This window comes from Arvicola amphibius, chromosome 17 (genome assembly GCF_903992535.2).
Source record: "Arvicola amphibius chromosome 17, mArvAmp1.2, whole genome shotgun sequence".
NCBI classification, from domain to species: Eukaryota; Metazoa; Chordata; class Mammalia; order Rodentia; family Cricetidae; genus Arvicola; species Arvicola amphibius.
In genome coordinates this window covers 28,826,259-28,848,365 of record NC_052063.2, presented here as the reverse complement: position 1 = coordinate 28,848,365, position 22,107 = coordinate 28,826,259, and the positions used below count along the sequence as shown (strand labels likewise).

The 22,107-nt window shown below is 41.0% G+C and overlaps 1 protein-coding gene across 3 annotated transcripts in view; it reads right to left on the bottom strand.

The window, feature by feature from the left end:
- Positions 1-21,491, bottom strand: part of Tspan8 (tetraspanin 8) — a 34,047-nt gene extending 12,556 nt beyond the window's left edge. The window contains exons 1-6 of one of the 3 annotated variants that reach the window (XM_038315013.1): positions 21,400-21,491; positions 19,312-19,517; positions 9,382-9,444; positions 3,684-3,821; positions 2,184-2,258; positions 1,875-1,982 (exon numbers count right to left, since the gene is read on the bottom strand). In XM_038315013.1, coding sequence (XP_038170941.1) covers positions 1,875-1,982; positions 2,184-2,258; positions 3,684-3,821; positions 9,382-9,444; positions 19,312-19,371 — 444 coding nt within the window. In that variant the 5' untranslated portion in view covers positions 19,372-19,517; positions 21,400-21,491. Of the gene's footprint in view, positions 1-1,874; positions 1,983-2,183; positions 2,259-3,683; positions 3,822-9,381; positions 9,445-19,311; positions 19,669-19,800; positions 19,854-21,399 lie in introns of those variants that run through there. The other 2 variants (XM_038315012.1, XM_038315011.1) reach the window with 2 other exon arrangements.
- Between the last annotated feature and the right edge of the window lie 616 nt (positions 21,492-22,107).

Here is a 22,107-nt window from a genome sequence, read left to right as displayed (position 1 = left end):
GAACCAATTGCTGCTGGCTGTGAAGAGTGGGTGGGTTGGTTTGCAGGATGGAGTTAGTTCCTAGGAGCACGGGTTAGCATGAGAGGGGTGAAGGAGAAGAGGTTTTAAGGAAGAGAGGGGAGGGTGATAGGTGCCTGCGGTGTGAACCTGGAAAGGAACACCTAGGGCCTGAAGGGCGGAAGTGGTGGAAGTGGGGAAGAGGGGAGGAGGGGAATCGAGTAAAACAGAGCATGCACAAAAATGACACACTGAAAGCCACCGTAAATACTGTGCAACTTTGTACGCTAATTATAAAGCAAACTTTCAAAAGAAATTTTAAGAATCTGAGCACGCAGAACGACAGGAGCAAGACCCAGCAACAAAGGAGCAGGACTTCCTTCTTCTTAGACCCTCGCTTCCTGTCTGAAGTGGTCTCTTCGGTGTTTCCTCCCTCTTCCGTGTGGCCCTGCCAGAACTGAGCCCATGTGCTGTGCTCTTTAACCTCCAGAGCTGGGAGCAAAATGAACCACTTTACTACCTGGTATGGTGGCGCACACCTTTAATCCCATCACTGGGGGGGGGGGGGGGGGGGAGGCGGGGAGTGGCAGAAGCAGGGGGATCTTTGTGAGTTCCAGGCCAGGCTCATCTCCTTAGTGAGTTCCAGGACAGACAAGATTACATAGTGAGACCCTGTCTGAAATCAACAACCAGACAAACAAACAAACAAAACCCTCAATAAACAAGCAAATAAAAATCTTTTATGTCTAAAATACTTAGTCTCAGGCATTTAGTTATACCAATACAAAAATTAAAACACTGTTTCACAGTGTAAGGAGCATGATGTGTTTGTTAGCTTCATGTAGAGGGAGGAAGAGAAGGAGGTAGAGCCTTAGCATGCTACTCTTTTAGATTGCAAATATTAAAATAATTATTGGTTTCTCCCATAAACGCTTTATTTGTTGCAGGCCTATCTTCTTAACCTATTCTCTAAATTACATCAAATCTTAGGGGATTAGAAACTGTTACAGATACTTTTTTTAATATTGTGAAATAATAATCAGTCAGAACCTGCAAAGTGGAGAATTTATCGTCACAGAATCCAACATTTTAAAAAATTAAATAGTGTACTGAAGAGATGACTCAGTGTTCAAGAACACTGGCTGCTCTCTTCCAGAGTCCCTGGGTTTTATTCCCAGCAACCACTGGGCAGCTCACCACCACCCATAGCTCCAGTTCCAGGGCATCCAAAGCCCTCTTCTGGCCTCTGCATGTACCAGGAACGCATGTGGTGCTCAGACATACCCGCAGCAAAACACTGTACATATATCGTTTTAAAATTGATAGTAACAGCAACTTTTTGTTGCGTCCCAAACCCTGGGACAAATGACTGAGGTGATTATTTAGCATATCTAAACAGACCTGGCCAACAGTTTCTCCCAGCATCCCTCAGTCCCTACCTGTAACAGGGAATGGCTGAAATACCCTGCCCTCTGCCCTGAACTCTCCCACCCAGAGCCTGGGGTGCCCTTCTCCCAGAGGCTTTTCCTTATATAAGCCAGACATTTTGGTCACTATCTCCTTTTGTACTTTTGCGCTTTTGGCTGCTACCCCTGGTCACCCTCTCCCTTTTCCTTCCCCCTCTCCCATATGGCTCGGCTCAGCCTGGTCATGTCCACTTGGTACTCTCCCTGATATCCCCGTCTGTGCCTACAGTCTCCCGTGTATCTACAACAAACTTTCTCCTCCACCATGCCTGAGAGCAGTCAAGGCCTTTGCTTTCCTTCTTATTTCTTTTTTTTTTTTTTTGTTTTTGATTTGCCTTTTTTTTTTTATTTTAAAGTTAAACATTGAGGAATTATATTCAAATTTCCAAGTGGCCAAGAAATGCTAATTACCTCTGCTTGAAATGAAACCATGGCCTCCTGGAATTTTTTTGCGTCGTCAGTCGATTGAGTCAAAAGTTTTGCATTTTCATGGAGCGTTTCATTCAGAAGGCGGCTAGACTGAAAATTGAAAATAAAAAACATTTTATATATATATTTATATATATATACAAGTATATATAAATATATAAATATATATAAATATATAAAATTATATATATATATATATATATATATATATATAAATTATTTCTGCCAGAGTGCAGAATTTCAATGTTTTAGGTCTTTCCAATGGGCGTCAAACATCATCTGTGAACCTACCTCAGATTTGAAAGTAGCCCCCAGGATACCTGCTGCCACTTGCAAAAACAGAATCAGGAGCAAGCCGATAAAAAACTGAAAGACAAGACAGGGATGCGTTATTCTCAGAGGAGCCAGTAACTACCAACAGCACTGCACTGTCATGTGACCCTGGCAGCCAGAAGTATCAGTCTCAGTCTCCCTTTACTGCAACATTGTTTTGGAATGGAACTACAAATATACTCTATTGCTACCAAGAAACATTGCCTCAGAAAAAGAAAAAAAAACGATCAAGGAAAGTGGTTGCAGTTAAATCTCATTGGAAAGACTATTGTCAATTCGTCAGTTCTCTCATATTAAAGGGAAGCAGGTTTGAAATCTCAGTACTGTTTCTCCATTCCTGTTTAAGTCAAGGTGAACACACACACACACACACACACACACACAGAGAGAGAGAGAGAGAGAGAGAGAGAGAGAGAGAGAGAGACACGTGCTCAAAGCAGCCCTCCAAACAGTATCTTCACTATGGGAACCATGTGGAACCTTGTTTCCTGTATAAATCCTGAACTCTTCCTGGAGGATGGAACCCAGATACCAGTCTGCTTTTAAAACAAGTTTCTCGCGTAATTAAATTTCCCAAATGGCAAAAGCCTCAGTACACAAAATGTTCTCACAGGTGATGTTCCTAGAGTCCCGTTAAATATGTGCCTGCCTTCCCTCAGAGCAAACAGCTAAGCATCAGCATTGCTCTCAGACACGCAGACATTTCTGAAACAAGTTTAGGTTCCTTCTAATTGGTACCCGACAAATACTCTATTTTCTAATAGCTCGGCAAGATTTGTTCATTACTCTCTAGTGTATAAATTAAAAAGGGAATGCTTGTAGGGTGTTTCTGTTCAGTGCACCCTGCTGGACAATCCTAGGTCACAGATCTGAGTATCTCCATTGCAATTTCGTTAGCACATGGTGGACTTTACAGCCCACACAAATATCTGCTATCATTACTGGGAACAGCCTCTGCTCCCTCCAGCCACACCCGGGGCACTCCCATTCCTCACTCCCAGCAGCTCTGGATCCCAGGCTCTCTTCCCGGTGACCACAGCAACTTTCACAGAAGCAGATGGACTCTTCACTTCTATCTCTGGCTTGAAAGCTGCCTTCCCCATCGCCACCCTTCTCCTCTGTGGCCACTTTCACTGGAATACACTTTCACTTCTTATTCCTCCCACAATGGGTTCCATACCCCTTAGCAGAGTGTCTGACACACGGAAACACGCTCACGTTGCTTGGATAAAGTGACCGAATGAGTGGAGGCATGACTAAGATTTTCGACTGTAAATCTTAAAGTCCCCTCAAATTTAAACCGAGGTGATCCAAAACCTAAACCATAGTATCATCCATATTCAAATTCTCTAGAATAAATTAGCGTTTCATCAAGCTTGTCAAATCTTTTGACCAATCCCGGTTACAGACAACCATGGGGGTCTGGAGAGTGGATGATGGGAACGGTCTGGAACCCACCAAGAGAAGCATGCAGCGGCTTTCTTTCACGGCACCGCAGCATCCCAGGAAGCCCAGGACCATGATGATGGCTCCCACCGCGATCAAGATATTTACAGCAACGAAGGGGTTCATGCCAGCTTCTCCAGAAGCGACAATCTAGAAACAGAAGAGAGTGGGAGTGTGAATTCCTAGCCTTGATATTTAATTTTCTCGTTTTCCAAATATCCAGTGAGTACCCACCAGGGGCCAGGCCCTGTTCTGAGACCCTGAGAAGCTTCTGTGGTCTAACCTATGGAAGGTCTCTCCCCTGGCCACGCTCACATTCTGCTGAAATGCTACCTTCTTGGGTTGTGTAAGTCTAGAATAATTCTAGAATGAAGTAGTTGATGTTGAATAGAGAAATGGTAATGGCCCTTTTAAAGTTATTTCTAAAAGCTGAAAACGAAAAGTGCTTTTAGTCTTTAGATGGGCTCTTTGGTTCACACGTTGTTTATCAGATACGTAGAGTAGCATAGCAAGGGCTTTGTTTTATGACAATGTAATTATTGCTTACAGCGTGAGTAAGTGTCAGAATCTTGTTAGCTGAAGACGCCATGCTTGATAGAGCAAATGCTGCAAGAACCATCTCTTGGAGGTGAAGAACAGGCAAAGCTGCAGTGATAACAATTAAAGCAGTTTGCCTTTGAGCAAAATAGGCAAGAAGGCAGGAACTGGCTGAATAGGCATACCAGGAAAGGGTTCAGGGTTAAGGAACACGCTCTTGCATCAAACTGTGGGATGTTGAGGAAAATGTGTTAGGTCTGTTTACAGTGGTTGACTTACCCATCCGCATAATTCAGTTCTTCCTCACGCAACCCAAGTATCTGCTTGTCCATTAATCTCATAGCACCCCAAACACAGGTACCACTTGTCCTCCTCCACTCATGCGCAGGAGTCGATTATAGCTAAAGATGGAGGTCTTGACCCAGTGTTACACGTGCATGCTGCATACTGCTCCCCCCCCCCCGCCCCCTGTGCTACCTGGAACCTCTGGGTGCTGGGCTGTCTCCAACGACATAAAGACTCTGAATTCTGTCATCCCTCAGACTACCCACAGGTCACCTCTTTTACCAAATCAATGCAAAAATAGCATGCCGCTAGTGATCCTTTTGTTTTGAAGTCTTTTGAAATCCATGCATAACCTATGGGAAGTGTTTATTCAATAGTCAATATGAAGGCATGTATTGAAATTATGAAAGCCTAAACATAAAGAGCCATAATGTTACTTGGGGTCCCGATATATAACAAGCGTGTAACTGCAGGACAGTAAGCTAACCTCAGCCTGTGGGCCCATTCGTAGTTTGTGAAAGGGAAATATAGGCTGGCTCTGTGGTTCCTAAAGCCTCCTTCGTCTGTAAAACATTTGCTTACTCGTAATGTTTAGATTTACAAGTATAAAGCCTTCTTATGCTATAAATATTTTTTCATGAATTTTGCGGAGAGATTTTTGTGTGTGTTTGTTTTGTTGTTAAGATTGGAGCCAGATTTCTTCGGAGGGATAATTGCTTTTCTTAAGGGTTCTAGGTCCTGGTAGGTGGACTGCTCTGCTCTGGTGGAAGACCCCACATCCTTGAGTATATGGGCAGCCCAAATTGGGTCTGGTGGGTTATTACAACAACAACAACAACAACAAAAGTAAAGACACAAATTTTGGAAGGGGTAGACTGGGTGGATCTGGGATCAGGAGAGGAGTGGGGGATGAATATAATCAAAATACCTTGTACAAATGTATGAAATCCACAAAGAATTGATAAAAATATATCTTAAAAAGATTACAAAACTATTATTATATTTTATTTTATTTATTTTGGTCTTTTGAGACAGGGTTTCTCTTTATAACAGCTCTGGCTGTCCTGGAACTTGCTCTGTAGACCAGGCTGGACTTGAACTCACAGATCAGCCTGCCTCTGTCTCTCAAGTGCTGAGATTAAAGGCGTGCACCACCACCAGGCCAGGCTGAATTAGAGAATTATTAAAGACAGAGAAATCTTGTTGTTAACAAGTAGGTACAAGGTCAGGGACAAAACAGATGTGTCAAGAACACAGCTTTGAGAAGGCAGCTCCCCCTGGTCACCTGGACACGCTATGACATCTAAACAGGTAGCAAGGTTACTAGAACTCAGGACAGACATAGAGATAATGAATAGACGGACGGTCTACACAGGGAGCTTCAGTAGCGCAACTGACACTCACACAGGCAGTAATTAAGGGCTGTGCTGAGGCCACCCACTGCCAAGGACCAGGCAGAAAGAAAGCTGTGTGCTGGCCCACTACCAGTCACTGTTGCAAGCTCAGCCCAACAAATGCCTATTCTTACTGAAGAACAAACTAGAAATCTGAGCCGGATGTTTGTTCTAGCAGGGACCCAGCAAGGTTTCCAATGCTGTCCCACATAAACAGAGTCTGCGTGTTTCTTAAGAAAAGGGGAGAAATTCTAAAGAAGGGCTGGTGAGTCCACAAAACGAGGCTGCTGGGATCTTCTTTAGATTAGAAGAGACGTCCTGAACAAGGGTGGTGGCCGTGCTTTTTGTCTTGGAAACTGTTGAAGTTTGTCCTCAGAACGTACCCTTCCAAGGCACGTTAGCAAAGAGATGGCGCCTTCCTGCCATTCTTTTCTGTGTTTGTTCTCCTGTTGGCCCTTGTAAAACTACTAGTTCTATTTTCCCAGGAATAAAATGCGGCTTGCCACTCGGCCTTGATTCTTTACCACTAACTGCAGATAAACACACAGCAAGCTACCTTCGCGTCAGCCAGGCTGGTTGCCCTGGTACTGACTTTTGTTCTGGGTAGGAGGCTGAAGGCACCGGGCTCTAAATGTGACTAACAGCGCTGTTGGGTCCTTGCAGTCCATTTCATTCCCAGATGTGAAGTCAGAATCTTTCTCTCAAGGACAACGGCTCTCTTTTAATGTGTTCAGTATGTGTCGTTTCTTAACAGACTAAACACCAAATTTGCTTAACAGAAACACGGGGAGTAAGAAAACATCGACCAGAAATCGAATAAGAGGATAAAATTCAGGCTGTGCGTACATCTTCAAAAGTCCAAAGTACCTACAAAGTGATGGTTGGTCCCTTTTCTTTTCCTTTTTTTAAAATTATGAGCCTCAGAGTCAGACAGATTACATACACCGTCGAAACCCACTTCCTCTTCTTCCAGAACACCAGATCGTGGGGCCACCAGGAATTTAGAGCCACATTTATCAGAATAAACAATGAATGGAATTCTAATGAGCTGGGAGGCAAGCGGTCCTGCTCCACCCAGCCCCTCCCAGTTGAATCAGATGGTGAAGTACAGAATTGAGGAAGTAAGGAACGCCTCAGGGATTCTCTGGACTCCCTTGGGGTAGAAAAAAGTCGTGGGGGAGGGGGATTGGGCAAGATCTCCTGAGTGAATTGGGAGAGCGGAGGACAGGGAGTAAGAGAATGGAATGGGAGAAGGGAGGAAAGAAGGGGAGTGGGGAGAAAAATGTACAGGACATTCCTAGCCATACAATTAAAATGAGAAGGATTTAAAAAAAAAGAGGGGGGAGCTAGAAAGAGGGAAAGACAGATGAGAAGAAAGAAAGGAGAGAGAGAAGAAGGGAGGGAGTAAGGGAGGGAAGAAGGGAGGGAGGGAGGAAGAGGGAGAGAATGAAGGGGGAATGAATCTTTCTGGAAAAGCTGTCTACATTAGAAAACGAAACAAACCAGCTGCCAGTTTCCTTTTAATCTTTCTTTCCACTAAGCCATGCCCCAAGGCAGTTAGTTGCACCATGGTATAATAATAATTTAAATGATTTCAGAGCATTGTCTTCACTGCTGGCTTAATATTATCTTTATAACATTCAATAGGCATCGGAATTCTTCTTAAGGGAGGAAGTTATTGGTGCAGAACTTTTGACAAGGCCCTAACAATAGGTGTGACGGTGTAAGAGCCTGACACCTGCCTTCACAACCAAGGGTGAGCAAACTGCTCTGTAGGAGCAAAGAACAGTAAAGCCAGGGGAGGGGGTGGGAATTTTACCCTTTGAATTGAGAGGGAAGAGGAGAATGGAAATAAGGGAGTCGAGAAATGGAGCCCCAGCATGGAGTTATTTTTGATAAATCTGAAACAATAACCGACCCACACGCTTCCCCTTTCCCCATTTTTTTGCACATTTGTAACACTTTAGCTTGGAAAAGAAAGTGTGTGTTGAGTCCAACGGCTGGGACTGGAACTGTGCCGATAAACTAAACTTCCAGACCTGGGGACATGTTGATAAGAAGAACCTTGTCCCTGGGATGAAAAGGTACACAGTGTGAGGAAGTTGGCTTTATTAACTGTTTGCGTGATCAAGAAGCTGACCACCACCTGAGCCAGACTAGTGTGGCAGCTGCGGTTGAAGCGGTTGCCTCTAATTCTGGTTGTAAGAAGTAAACAGCAGCTATCCTTGTACTGGGCTGCCCTTGAAATCTAGAGGCACTTTTGTCTCCAAGGAAACGTTTCATCCCATTTCATACTGGACCAACCAGCTTGGGATCAGCTACATCATAATCAGAATGTACTATAGAAGCCACTCTAGGTGGGGAAGAAAGATGTTTTTTCTCCGAGCAGCTCAGTAGCCTGGCCTTCAGTGATGAAGGATGCAAGATTCTACTTGGACCCCTTCCCGCATCTCCTTGTTCTGAAGTCTTTCTAGTGTGAAAATAATGGTACTAGAATTTAGGGGATTGCCCCATCTGGGGTGACACATGCTATCAGGGAAATTGGGATCACCTCTCAGGGTTCTCAGTCTCATTGATAAAAGAATTTAAGAATGGGTTCAGAAGAAAGCTCAAAGATAATTTTATTTGAGCTTAAATTTAAAAAAAAAAAAAAAAACAAAAAAAACCCTAGGCAGATGAGCTATAAATCTTGGCAGTTTCCTGGAGGAGGAAGACGGCTAAGAGGAAGAGAAGAAGCAATGACATTTGAGTTCAGTTGACATGTTCAGTCATGGAGGTCGGACAAATACCCATGTGGCAAAAGCAGCCTGGGGATGGCAGTGTCGTGAGCATCATGCCAAATGCTTGTTATCCACTATCAACTACACAGAATGCTGGGACTCGGGGAAGGAAAAATATGTTATCTCATTAAGGATATAATTCGCCCTGCATTTTTACTTTTGGTTCTTTTGAGACTGGGTTTCTCTGTAGCTTTGGAGCCTGTTCTGGAACTTTCTCCGTAGACCAGGCTGGGCTCAAACTCACAGAGATCTGCCTGCCTCTGCCTCCCGAGTGCTGGGATTAAAGGCATGCACCACCACCACCTAACTCATCCTGTATTTTTAACATGACTTATGGTAAATCAGCCTTCCTGAGAGCTTGGCCTTAGGATTGACCAAGTGATTGACCTTGGCCAAGTGATTGACCAGCCCAATTGGATTGACTAACTCTTAGCATTTTTATGTAGTTTGGAATGATAGCTCTCTACCCATGCCAGAGAAACAGCTTTTCCTTCATGAAAATGGATGCTTCTGTAACAATAACACCCCCTCTCTACTCTCCAGGAGGACTGTTCCATGCAAGGCACATAACAAGCAATTTTCATGGCTTAAACTGTAAACCCATAAAATATCACAAATGGTAAGAAAACTGGTACAGAACATTCACTACTTGTCATTAGTGCGGCCATTGCTCTTCCGTTTGGAGATAGAGTTGTGTTGTGTGTCTGTATTTACCTCTTTGCCGTCCTTGCTGACTCTCACCCATATCGCTAGTGCCAGGATCAACGTACCACATATCTGCAGAAACAAGGATGAAAAAGGAATGTTAGAGTACAAAGATAAAATGAAATACTAATTCCATAAACTCCACTTGTCTGGCTGTAATAGTTTATTGATAACCAGACAATTTCAGTCTTAGTCTTTAGACAAGATGCCACCTCTGCTAGGGAAAAAAAAAGATATTTCACATGATTTAATTCCAATCATGTGTCTTTTTCCATTATGGTTTAAAGATAAGATACTCCTAAAATACTCCTGGATTTGACTCTTGAACTCTATTTTGGACCAAGAAAGAAAGGTATAACTCACTAATCATCAAATATTCATTCAGGATTTCTGAGGAAGATGGAAGTTTGCAAAGATAAACAACAGCAGAACATTTGACAAAATGTGAAATTTAGCAATGATAGTATATATTAGTCAACATTGTTAAACTCTAGCCTTGTAAAAATAGGTAGTAAAGCTTACCCAGAGAAAAGAAACAATGGTGAACAGTATTCAAAGTCTTAAATTCCTTTAATGACTTTACCAGATTATTTAATTTGGACCATGGCCAACACATAAAATGTAAAACACATTTTACTTTAGTGTAGGGAAAACTCTTGTCTCTCGAGGTGAAAACGGAAAGAGATACACATAAGAGGCCTCAAAAAAAAAATCCAAGATGTGTCATTAGATCGATAAGCTGAGGGCAGCCCTGATAGCATACCAGACAAAGTTGGCCTTGGAGGACTTTCTAGATGTTTCTGACCTTTCCATACACTAACAAAGAGATGTCTGAGTTCTCCCAAGCCCAGCGACCTTGAAGTGTCATTGATTTTTGGCATGCATGGTTGAACCACAGGTCTGCAACCTGTAGCAGAATTTTTAGTGCCACTCATTAAGTTTGCAGTGGAAATAAGGTCAAGGGGCTTGTTAAAGGAATAGGGAGTACACTAAGCAGTTGAGGAGGAGACATGCAATCTCTGCTGCCTAAAAGACCACAAAAGCCATCTCAGTCCAAACTGTTAAGATAAAGTTACTGATTCCTGATAGATTACGGTCACAAGGTTGAAATCCAGACCAGCTCCTCGTGAGTCTGCTCTTCTTACATGTTTTGACTCCTGTAAAAATTATTCTAATGCAATTTAAAAAAACGAATAAAATTCTTTGTTCAGTAGACAATAACCTATGCAATTGACTATCTTAAATGCAGGCACATATATAGACACGATATAGCGTCTATTAATAAAAGTTTAGAGTTACAAGCCTCATCACCCTTCTTCCCAATCAAGCTAATGTTTACCAATGAAGACAAGGACCCACGTTAGCAGGTGCTAGTCAGCAAGTCAGAGAGCAAGAACTTGAGTCCACTGATGACTAAGGAGGCCTTCTGATGCTGATTCTATAAAAATTGCGTTTTCTTTATTTCTTAATTGACTCCCTTACTGGTATTACCTGTCCCTTTATTCTCCCTTTACAAGTACATTTATACTGACCATCATTTTTAAATTTATTCTTGGAGAATTTCATACAGTGTATTTTTTTTACCATATTCATTTCTATCCCCTACTCCCAGGCCATCCTGCCTCCCTTCATATTCCATTTCATGTTCTTTCTTTAAAAAAAAAAAAAGAAGAAGAAGAAGAGAAAATTTGACTAAAAAGCATGTAGTCTGACTTCTGTTGGACAAATGCCTGTGAGCATGGTTTCTGCCTGGAAAGTTGTTGATACACCCGGGATCACTCCATTAAAGAAAACCGATTTTCCCTTTGCCAGTTGCTATCTTTTGTGAACAGCTTCTGGCTAGGTCTAGGAGTCTGTACCCACCTCCCCTCCTTTGTGCCGGGATTTTGTCCCTCTTGAGCGTGTCTCATGCATGCTTTCATTGTCTCTGTGAATTCATATACATATCTGCCTTCTGCATCTGTCTCCTTAAAACCACGCATCATCTCTGACTCTTATAATCTCTCTACCCACTCTTCTGCATAGATCCCTGAACCTATTGGGGAGAAATGTGGCAAAAACAAAACAAACAAACCAACAAACAAAAACATTCTATTCAGAGCTGAACACTCTACATAATATTCAGTTGTCTCTGTGCTGATTAACATCTACTTCAAGAAGAAGCTTCTCTGATGAGGGCTGAGGGATGTGCTCATCGCTGGGTAGAGTAATATGTCATTAGAAGTCATTTTTCTGGAGGTGTTCATTTAGCAGAAAAATAGTGTTTAGTCTTCCTTTGGGGACCATGACATATCTAGTCTCGGGCTCTTGACCTCATTAACAGTACAGGACTAGGTTCCATCTCATGAAATCCAATCAGAAAAAGCGATTGATTTCTCCTCTAACATTCATGGCACCCTTGCACCGGCAGTAATATTTTAGAGGCGAGTGGCTATTACAATTCTCAGGGGTCACAACTGAAAGAATCGGATGAGGATGACCTCCAGTGCAGTACTTAACCAGTAGGGATGAAGCTTTCAGTGCAGTACTTAACCAGCCACGTTTCTCCATCTTAGATAACAGAAGCCTGTGGTGGGTTAAGCAGTAAGACTGTAGAGGGTAGCTGGGTTAAACAGTAAGACTGTAGAGGGTAGCTAATAACATCAGCAATTGCCTGTAACGTTTGGGGGAGTCTATGGGAACTTTTTGACCAACAACTAAAAAAGATATAACCCATTTTTGGTACTGATAGTTTCACTTCATAGCATATAATATCTAGTTGGGATATTGTTTTCCTCCTTGCATGTTAAGTCCATTTAAATTCTTTTTTAAGAAAAATATTTATTTGTTTGTTTATTTAGTATGTATGTATGTATGTATGTATGTATGTATGTGTGTGTGTATGCCTGCAGGCCAGAAGAGGGCACCAGACCCCATTACAGATGGTTGTGAGCCACCATGTGGTTGCTGGGAATTGAACTCAGGACCTTTGGAAGAGCAGGCAATGCTCTTAACCTCTGAGCCATCTCTCCAGCCTCCATTTAAATTCTTTTTATATGTGTATAGAGTTTAAGTAGTGCTGCTTACCCCTCTCCGTATTGCCTCGTCTACCCTGGTCTTAGATTTCCCACACCCTTATTCTGATCATCTTAATAGTTACTCTGGCATTTAACTTTAACTAAAAGGAATGTTAATTATCTTAGTCAACTATTGTTTATCTGGAATTTATTATAATATCAAAGAGAAAACTTTTAGACAACTATGAAATGTTGAGAGCTGGAGAAATAGTCTTCCCCAGACTTCCCCAGAGTGTACCAATTGGTTTTCCAATAGCAAATAGTCAGCCATGAAAATTTATACGTACAATAGTTATAGATAATATTTATATACGTCTACAACAATAATCAATGAAAAAGAGGCCATGAGTTTGAATAAAAACACAAAAGGCTATATGGCAGGGTTTGGAGGGAGGAAATGGAAATGATGTGACTATATTATGATCTCAAAAGATAAAGCAATAATAATAGCTCTTATAGTAAGAATCTGATAGTCTTTAAACCTTTATCTCCTATTTCTATTGCAACTTACCTCAAAACACTTAAAAACTAAACTATACATATATATCTTATCAACCATGACCCTCAAATGATGTTAGGTTTTTCTCAGCAGTTGTATATTGTCTGTAACATCAACATTGAAAAAAAAAAAGAGTATTTCATTAACTCAAAAGTCAAGAATAGCCGGGCGGTGGTGGCGCACGCCTTTAATCCCAGCACTCAGGAGGCAGAGGCAGGCGGATCTCTGAGTTCGAGGCCAGCCTGGTCTACAAGAGCTAGCTCCAGGACAGGCTCTAGAAAATACAGGGAAACCCTGTCTCAAAAAACCAAAAAAAAAAAAAAAAAAGTCAAGAATATTTTGTCTAATTTCACTCTTCACAATTAGACAAAATCCTTTTACACATATATAAATTAACTAAATGCTCAGGCCCATGCCCAACACTATTCCTCTCTTTTGTGTGTATTTTAGTTTTAAAATGAAAATACACTGTTTAAAACTCATCTTTCTTATCCTATTGGAGAAACTCAAATGTAAGGATCACAAAGTTAACACCGTTAGAATCCTCAAAAATGCTCCAGGCAATCTTAAAAGTAGATGCATCTTCTATCAAATTGATTAAATACAAATCAGTTCCACTACCATGGTTTTAAGATGGGTCATCATAGTGAGCTCCTGGAACCTTCCCCATCTCTCATCGTTGGCTTTAAGGGATCTGTTAAGTTGTTAAGATATGCCCAGCTCTAGATACGTTTGGTTGTAAGACTATGAAATGAAAGGCATTAATATATTGACTATAATTCTGGCATCAGTGGACACTGTAGAACTCACTGGCCCGTTTTTATTTTGCTTTCACTTTCAAGAGAATCACTGTGGTTTTATCTTGTCCTAACTTGATGTCTTTGATTTTCACGGTGAGGATGTGGTTGGTCAGAATCAGTGTTCTGAGAACGTAGGCAAATTTGATATTTGCATATGGGCAAGCGATGGTCTGATTAGAACCTCCCTTGACTCATATAAAATACCGTTTCAGTTCTTATATTTAGAAATAGGACTTTTAGGAGATAATTAAGGCTAAGTGAGATCATCAAGGTAGACTACTAACCAGTAAGATTGTGACCCTTACAAGAGCGATCTGTCTCTCTCCTTCCACTAACTAAACCCTGGGAAGGGCCACGTGAGAACATAGTAAAAAGTCAGGAGGACCCCCACCAGACACCCAGATGGCCATCCCCTCATGCCCTCAGTCTTCAATCTCCCGACTTTCAGAACCATAAGAAATGAATTTCTGTTGTTTCAGCTACCAATGCACAGCAATATCTTATGGAGGCCCAAGCAGATTAAGACAGACAATACACTAGCATCAACAAAATGCTAGGAAGAGAATGGGAAGACATTCTGAATTAACTTCTGACTGGAATTCTGCAGGGTTTGACAGGAATTCGTGTGGGTTCTTAGAATCCCAGCTTACAACTGCTCCCAGTGGTCATTAGTGGAGGAGAGTCTGTGTTAGCCAGAGCAAGGGGCTCGAAGTCACTTGGGTGGGGATCTTTGGGGCCTCATCTATCTAGAGTAGAGGCCAGCATCATTGAGGTATATACCCTTCATTCTCACAGACTACTTGCCTTGTGTCTAGTTTAGAGAAGGGTCAAGTAGGGTTAAAATTAGGCTTATATTTTAAAAACTTACTATACATAAAATATGATCATCATTTGAGAGGCTGGTTCTTATATTCCATCATTGGAATAAAAAAATCAATTAAACTACAGCATACCAGTCCTTGCTTATAAGTTTTTATAAAATTTCTTAATTAATCTTTGCCATTAATCTTTCTAGGTGAATGTGCCACGCTCTTTTAATGCGTGTGGAAAGGAGCACAGAACAGCCAAGAAACATAAGGTAGCACACAAAGCAGTAGGGTGTGCCCAGGATCTGAATCATAAGTGGTGTGAATCCACATTTTTTCCCATTTCTTTAACTGCGGTGGAAGAATTCTTGTCTTATCATAATTTCTTACAGTCTTAGTTTCTCCTCTAGTCTACAATCCAACATGGAAACTCATCCCCCACATTATGAAATAGTTTTATATCTTATTTTTATTAAAGAATAATAATTATATCTTATTAAAATGCTTATAAAATGCTGATTGAAATGTTATTTTTTGAAAGTGCATATTATTATTTTGCATACTAACTCAATCATCACGATGATCTAAAGAGGTACATAGCACTTTGGTCATAATTTGGGGAGACAATGAACTGTAAAGTACAGAGAAGCTACTCCCTCCAAGGAAATACATCAAGTAAAGAAGCAGTATCTTGTTTGACCTATGGCTCACTATAACTGGGCTCTTAAATCCTTGCTGTTGCTGTAGTTCAACTGAATAGCAACAATTGTACAATGACAGTCACTGCATGTACAAAGACCATAGATTTCAGCCACAGTGAACTATTTCTTACAGAGCTTTTTAATCAGTTGACAGGATAATATTATACAACCGTGTCCTAGTATTTGCTATATACCCCAATCTCAGAGATATGTCTGCTTTGCCTGCAAGCTCTTAATTATGCTGAGCCCATTCAACGTAGAAAATACAATGAACATTAAATCATTGGCCCCTGGATTTGGTCCATGTTTAGACTCCCTTCTAAACACTTCAAACTCCACTGTACATCGATCCCTTTGGATGTGGCTGCCTTTGACTTTAGGGCTTAGCCCCTTTCCTCACTGTGCTCGTGTGAAAACTGGCAATGTGTCACTGTGCTTTTGCTCACGAAATCTAATCTCTACACTGTGCCCTGTGTCTGGTTTTTATTTTCCTGTTTCTTCCCATAAAGGGCCCCAGCTCAGATGCCCAGGAAACCCTAGGCTTCTTTGTTATTTGCAGGCCTGTCCTATCTAAGAAGGGCATGGGAAAGTTTGGGCATTTCCTGTGTTTGACATATGACTCAGGGAAACAGGTTTGGTATCTGTAACTTTTCTATTACTGATAGCACGTCCAATTCTGTCATTGGCATGATTGGGAATTATTTTTAATTCACATTTTTTCTTTGATTAGTAATTCTATGCACTGTAAACCACCACATATTTGTGTGGCACATCGAGGTCTCCCTGAAGAGAAACCACTAGGTTTAGATCAAATGACCATATGCATATCTCGAAGATATTTCACCATCTGGCCTCGCTTTACTAAAGCCAAGTTTCACAAGTTAGAACCAGAAAGAATGCATTTGAAAACCCAAGGCCATGGACATCTACAAGAAAACCACATCAATGGGAACATTAAAATTTTTGCTCATATAAACATTAAGAATGTGACAAATTGCTAACTTCCTATGGAGGATCATAACTTTCCAACTGAGAACTCTGGGCTGAGGGGAGACACAGTGGAGAAACAGGAATGTTCCCCGGCCTCGGAAACAGCTCCAGATGCCTACGTTTTGATTTAAAGTGCTGATGTGGCTAAGAAGTTATCATTGGTCTTTCCAGTTATTGTGGACCTTCACTGAGGGTCGCTATCCCTAACACAGAGGTTGCAGGTCACCACCACACATGGAGAGGAGAAAAATCTGTAAAGGACGTTAGACTATCTAACTGAAATCTATGCTATCAGTAAGATTTCATGTGTGACCACAGAGAATGAACAGATTGTAACCATAAAGTAATCAGAGTTCCCCCAGGAAGCTGTGACTGTCTGGAAATACAACTTCACGTAGACAACAGGAGAGCTGCAATTGACCTTGAATCTTTGACCTTAAAGATTATGCATCCCTTTCCGGGATTATCCTTATATAATATTTAATGTTTTGGTTCAAAATTTTTGCATCTATTTCAAAATCATGTTTATGAATTAGACAATGAATTCGCAACTTCCATCAGGACTTATTATTCTCTGTTTATAAAATGATACATTTTAACTTTTCCCTAATCTGCAGATAGTTTCTGGTGTGGGCATTTACAGACAGATTTTTTAACATCTTAAAAACTGTTTATTATTATATTAATATTTGGTTGTTTAAATTGGATACGTACATATATATCATAGAAATATAAACAATGGATGTAGTTCTATAAAAAGTAAAGAGATCAGGACTTCTTAAAGAAATAGACAGTTTTAATGAGCCTGGAATATTTGTCCCACTTAATAATAAAGAAGCTATAAAGATTATTATAATCATATCAAAAAGACTCAGAAACCAACTTGAAGAGCTTTTTTTAAAAGAATGTCAGAATTAATTGCACATCAATTAGGATAAGAACTGCATTGAACTATATTTTCATCTCATAAGGAAAATATTATCTTATTATTGAATGGTATGAGAAAACCAACCCATTTTACAATCTGGTTTAAAAAAATAAGAAAAAAGTATTTATACTAAATTTGTGTATGCATTTATGATATATAAAATATGTGATATACATAATATGTGTTCTTTCTCACCCATATGAGTGCACATGCACACACATTCACACACTCACACTTTGTGGGCCTTTTCTGGATCCCAGTTCAAACAGGAGTTTTGAAGCAATTAGAAAGTGAAACCTTGATAAAGAAATCTTATTAAATTTTTGAAGTATGAAAATGATACTGTAGGTACATTAGTAAATGTAATTTCCTTGCAACACACATGTTAATGTATAGATAGATGAATGATAACCCTAACCATTGCTTCATAATTGCCTGGGCGGGTGAATGAAAACATGGGTATACCGATTGACCGTGGTCATGTGGCTTGAGAGCCCCGGTAATGGAGTTAATTTTCCAGATTTGTCTTCGTTTGTGAATGTTGGAAAGCTTGAAAGAAAGCCAAAGTACGCATTTATACTCTACCCTCAGCCACTTTAATAATTCAAGAGAAGCAAGCTATCAAATGAATTTTTAAAATTTGTCATAAATTCTTGAGTTTCAAAACATTTTTCTCGTTTCTAGTATTTTCAAAGCAGCCCACTTTTTTTTTCTAGGAAAAAGACAAAGTATAAAGAACAAAATCTTTTTACTCTGTCATTTATATAAATAAACATTTAATTAATTTAATTCACAAATATGTCACCTATACGAGGGCTACTGGTCATTGAGTGGAAAGTCATTTCATACAATAAAATTATATTAGTTTCTTTAAATTAACCATTATTTAGTTTATGAGACTGGAACTTTCCCTTTCCCCCACTGCTCTGTCCAACCCTCTTTAAGCCCTTTTCCCAAAGTTAAGAAAGAAAAGAGAAGAATTTTATTGTACTGAACCAGCCATCTCTCTGTTATAGGCCAAACGGTTCAGATACAAAGCCAGAACTCCTTATTCTTAATAATACATAAGCCACTTTACAATTCAGGATATAAAATGATTTTTTTTTTCCTATTTGAGCACTCTGGGATATTCCTATTTGCTTTATCTGTGAACAGGTTTTACTTATAGCATATATGTAACACGATAAGGTTGTGTTTCCTACAGCCCAAGCCCTTTACTTCTTGGTATTCATTTCTTAATATTAAATACTACTTCCAATGTACTTGTCTTAGCTCCATTGGGGGGATTCTCAACCTGTGGGTCACAACCCCATGAGGGTGGAACTACCCTTTCACAGGGGTCCCCTATCAGATAGCTGGCATATCAGATATTTACATTACAATTCATAGCAGAAGCAAAATTACAGTTATGAAGTGGCCCCAATAATAATCTTATGGTTGGGGGTCACCACAGCATGAGGAACTGTATTAAAGGGTCACAGCATGAGGAAGGTTGAGACCCACTGGTCTACATCAACAGACGTTCAAAGGAAACATACTCTGCCAGATACAAACCCTGCTGTTTGAAAGGCTGTGTTGATGACACACCAAAATGCTTCCAAATACCCATGCATAGTCGCTGGCTTAGCTGAAGCTTATGATTAAATACTCTTGCTGCTTCTCCTAGAGTGTTTCAAGGCCCCTTATTTTTTCCTGGGGGGTTCTGAAAATGATCCCCACATGTATTTATCACCCTACCACCCACTAGTTAGTCACCTGTTTTAAACCCAGATGTCAAGGGAGGGAACCAGAAGCCAGGCTGAAGCCAACTGTTTTCCTTGGAGTCCTTAAACCAGAGATTGCTGATTGACATGTAACTAAGAACAATCGTCCTTTAATTAAGGGATATTTTCCCCTGTGTTTAGTCTTGCAACAATATGAAAACATTTGAGACATGTTTATCTTCAGAGAACTTGAGTACCCTTTTTTTTTTTCAGAGTCATTGGCTTATTTTCAGTTCCCGAAACAACCAAAGAGAGACAAACAAATCCAAACAGTTAAATGGAAAATGTCTTTTCCTCCTCATCCTCCAGCGCTATCTAAGTCTGTTCTTGGTTATGATATTTATCTCAAGTTCCTCTTTCTTGTATAAAACTGATAATTCAAAGAAAAATACTTACCCAGAACAAGAAGTTGAAGAAAAACATGGAATATTTTAAGCAGCCACTCACACCTGCCATTTCGGAGAAGGAACAGCCACCCAGGTACTGTGCAATGAAGCAGTCCTTAAAAGGTTATCCGGCAGCAGGCTCTGGCCGATTTTTGCCTGTAGAGTTCCTTGTATCTGCAGCTTCGGGGCAGAAATAGCAAAGAAATAGGAAGGAGTCTGAAGAAAAAAAAATATATCCAGTTATTAGCGTGGATAAAAATTTAACCCACACATTTAAATATCCCAAACGTTATCTTCCTGCGAGTATGTTCTTTTCCTTGTTATGGCTGCTAGGGCATTGGGCCAAGATATTTATGATCTCTTCTCAAAGCCCGCTCCCTCTCGAGTAAACAGATATCAAGTTAAGGGAGTGTGACTGGAGCAGGGGTGGGGAATGGCACAGCCAGATAGCAGGTAGGAGGTGGGCAGGCTCTTGAAGGCACAGCCTGGCATTGCTGACCTTTATTTTTAACTGCTGGGGTATAGGTTGTTGGGCTCCCAAGTAAATGGCCCTGTATCTCATTTTGTTTTGCATTGCCTTTTGATAAGAGCACCGAGTTTCTTCCAGAGGCAGCAACTGGGATTTGGAAACCTGCAAAACCTGCAGGCTTGGTTACAGCAGCCTTTCTAACTACAAATGAACAGTGAAACAACCCTTGGTCTGCGCCTTCTTTCCAAAGCTTTGTGTCCTTAGTTAGTATCTGTTAGTTCCTTCCTTAGTTAGCTTGTTATCTTCCTTCAAAACAAATCAGAAGGAGGAACTCCCTTAAATACCTGTCGCTTTCAAGAACTGAAGGGGAGGTGGCCTTGGTATTAGGGTAAGACCATGGGGGGGAGGGGTAGCTTTACCTCTTTGAGTGAAAAGGAAAAAAAAGCAGTGGGGGCGGGGAGGGGGTTGTGGAATCTCAGGAGCTGCTCCTGATTGCCCTTATTGTGTTTAGTCTGTGACACAGTCGCCAGGTTTAATGGCCTGGTTTGTTTTTAAGGTGAATTCTGTGGTTTCATTCTTCTGAGAAATGATCTAGAGCAACAATTCCAGTCTAACTCAGTGTCTGGGTTCTGGGCAGTTGAGAAAGAAAATCCCGGGGGAGCCATGCCTGTGAACCCGTGAAAGCAACTCTTTCAGCTGGTGCTAATGGGATGTAGCCTGCCCCAAGTATTAAATACAGGGTTCTGTGATCCGTTTAGGCAGGTTGCTTTGAGGCAACAATGTGGGTCTTGGGTCTTTCCGTATCCTGCCTCTCAGAGGAAGTTCCTCGGCCCCTAAATAAAAATCACCCCACACTTCAAAAGGTTGTTAAGAAAATAACCCTAAAAAATAAAAAATAAATAAAATCTCGAATAAATGCAATGTAACAAGTGACTGGGGTCTTATCCCACAAAAGTATCCCTTTAATTTTTACTAATGTATGACTTTCCTCTGTAACTATCAAAAATAACTTTGGTACATGGCTAACAGGAATATTTAGTGTAGTAGACCATATTTAGGATTAGTTCCCCAAGTAATACTGAACCCAAAGCTCACTGATTAATAGGACAATGTTATTTGTGGTCTGTCTCTGCCAACTGAGCCACCATCTCCCCAGCCCCATGAGCATTATGATCTGAATAAACCTCCACACACTGTTATACTCATTTATCTGTCTTTCTCTCCTTTTTGGGCCTTTCTGCCAGAAAAGCAGAGATCCTGTTCCATTCCCCTTTAGAGTCATAGCACATAATATTGGATACAAAGGGGAATGGAACTGCAATCCAGATCCCCAGAAAGTTCACTTAGTCACTCCTTCATTGAGCTCCCTAGGGAACGATGAGGGTGTTATCCAAAACACGAAACACATTTCTGTTTTTCAAACCTTCCCAGAACCTTTAACTTTTAAATATTCATGCTTGCTAATACTCACACAGCAATGCACGAATGAACACAGCCATAGAATACCTTTCCAGAAGGACATCTGAAACCACTGTCACAGATGCCAGATGTGAATATACTATCAGAAATGTGGATCTACGCAAAAGCTCAAATTTTATGCTTCAAGAAAGTGTGGCTCCGTTCACAAACCTGGCGTGTGACAGAGTCCCTTGTAGAAACAAAGCCATGTGATGATTAATAAATCTGACTTCTGTTCACCAGAATCAGCTGCTGAGCTTTGCAGTTCAAGTCATTTATCCCCTTAGTTTGCTGTGATTTCGTAGGAGTAGGGTGGAGTGGGGTGAAGTGGGGGGAGGTGAGGTGGGGTCTGAAGTGTCAGTGATAAACCTTAAACATTACAAACCATCAAACCAAGAAAGACAGGCGATGCCAAGTGGGCTGTTGTAAGTCAGATGACAACTGGGAAAAGGGCAGAAAGCACAAATAACTTTAGATAACATATTCCTAGTGTTGCCATCATGCCGAAACCTGTTACTCATAGAACGAACAGGGTAAATAAAGGAGGAGAGAATTGGAGTCTGACTAATCATTCAAACCCTCTGCGACATGGTCACCTCTGAGTCAGGTTTGCTGACACCACGGAAATTCTGGCAGCCCAGAGAGGAAGATTCTTATGCTCAGGGTGGAGAAAAGGGCATGAGTAGGAACACTGGGCCTTATATTTAATACGGCATTTCCTCCAGCCTGCCAGATTTCCCTTTGGAGACTATTGTGACTTGACTATGTCCCCAAAGATTCACATGGTGGACACCTCATCTCCAACACAACAGCGTTCAGCGGTAGAGCTCATTAGAGGTGATCGGGTTATGTATGAGGGATTCACAGTGTTCTGGTGGG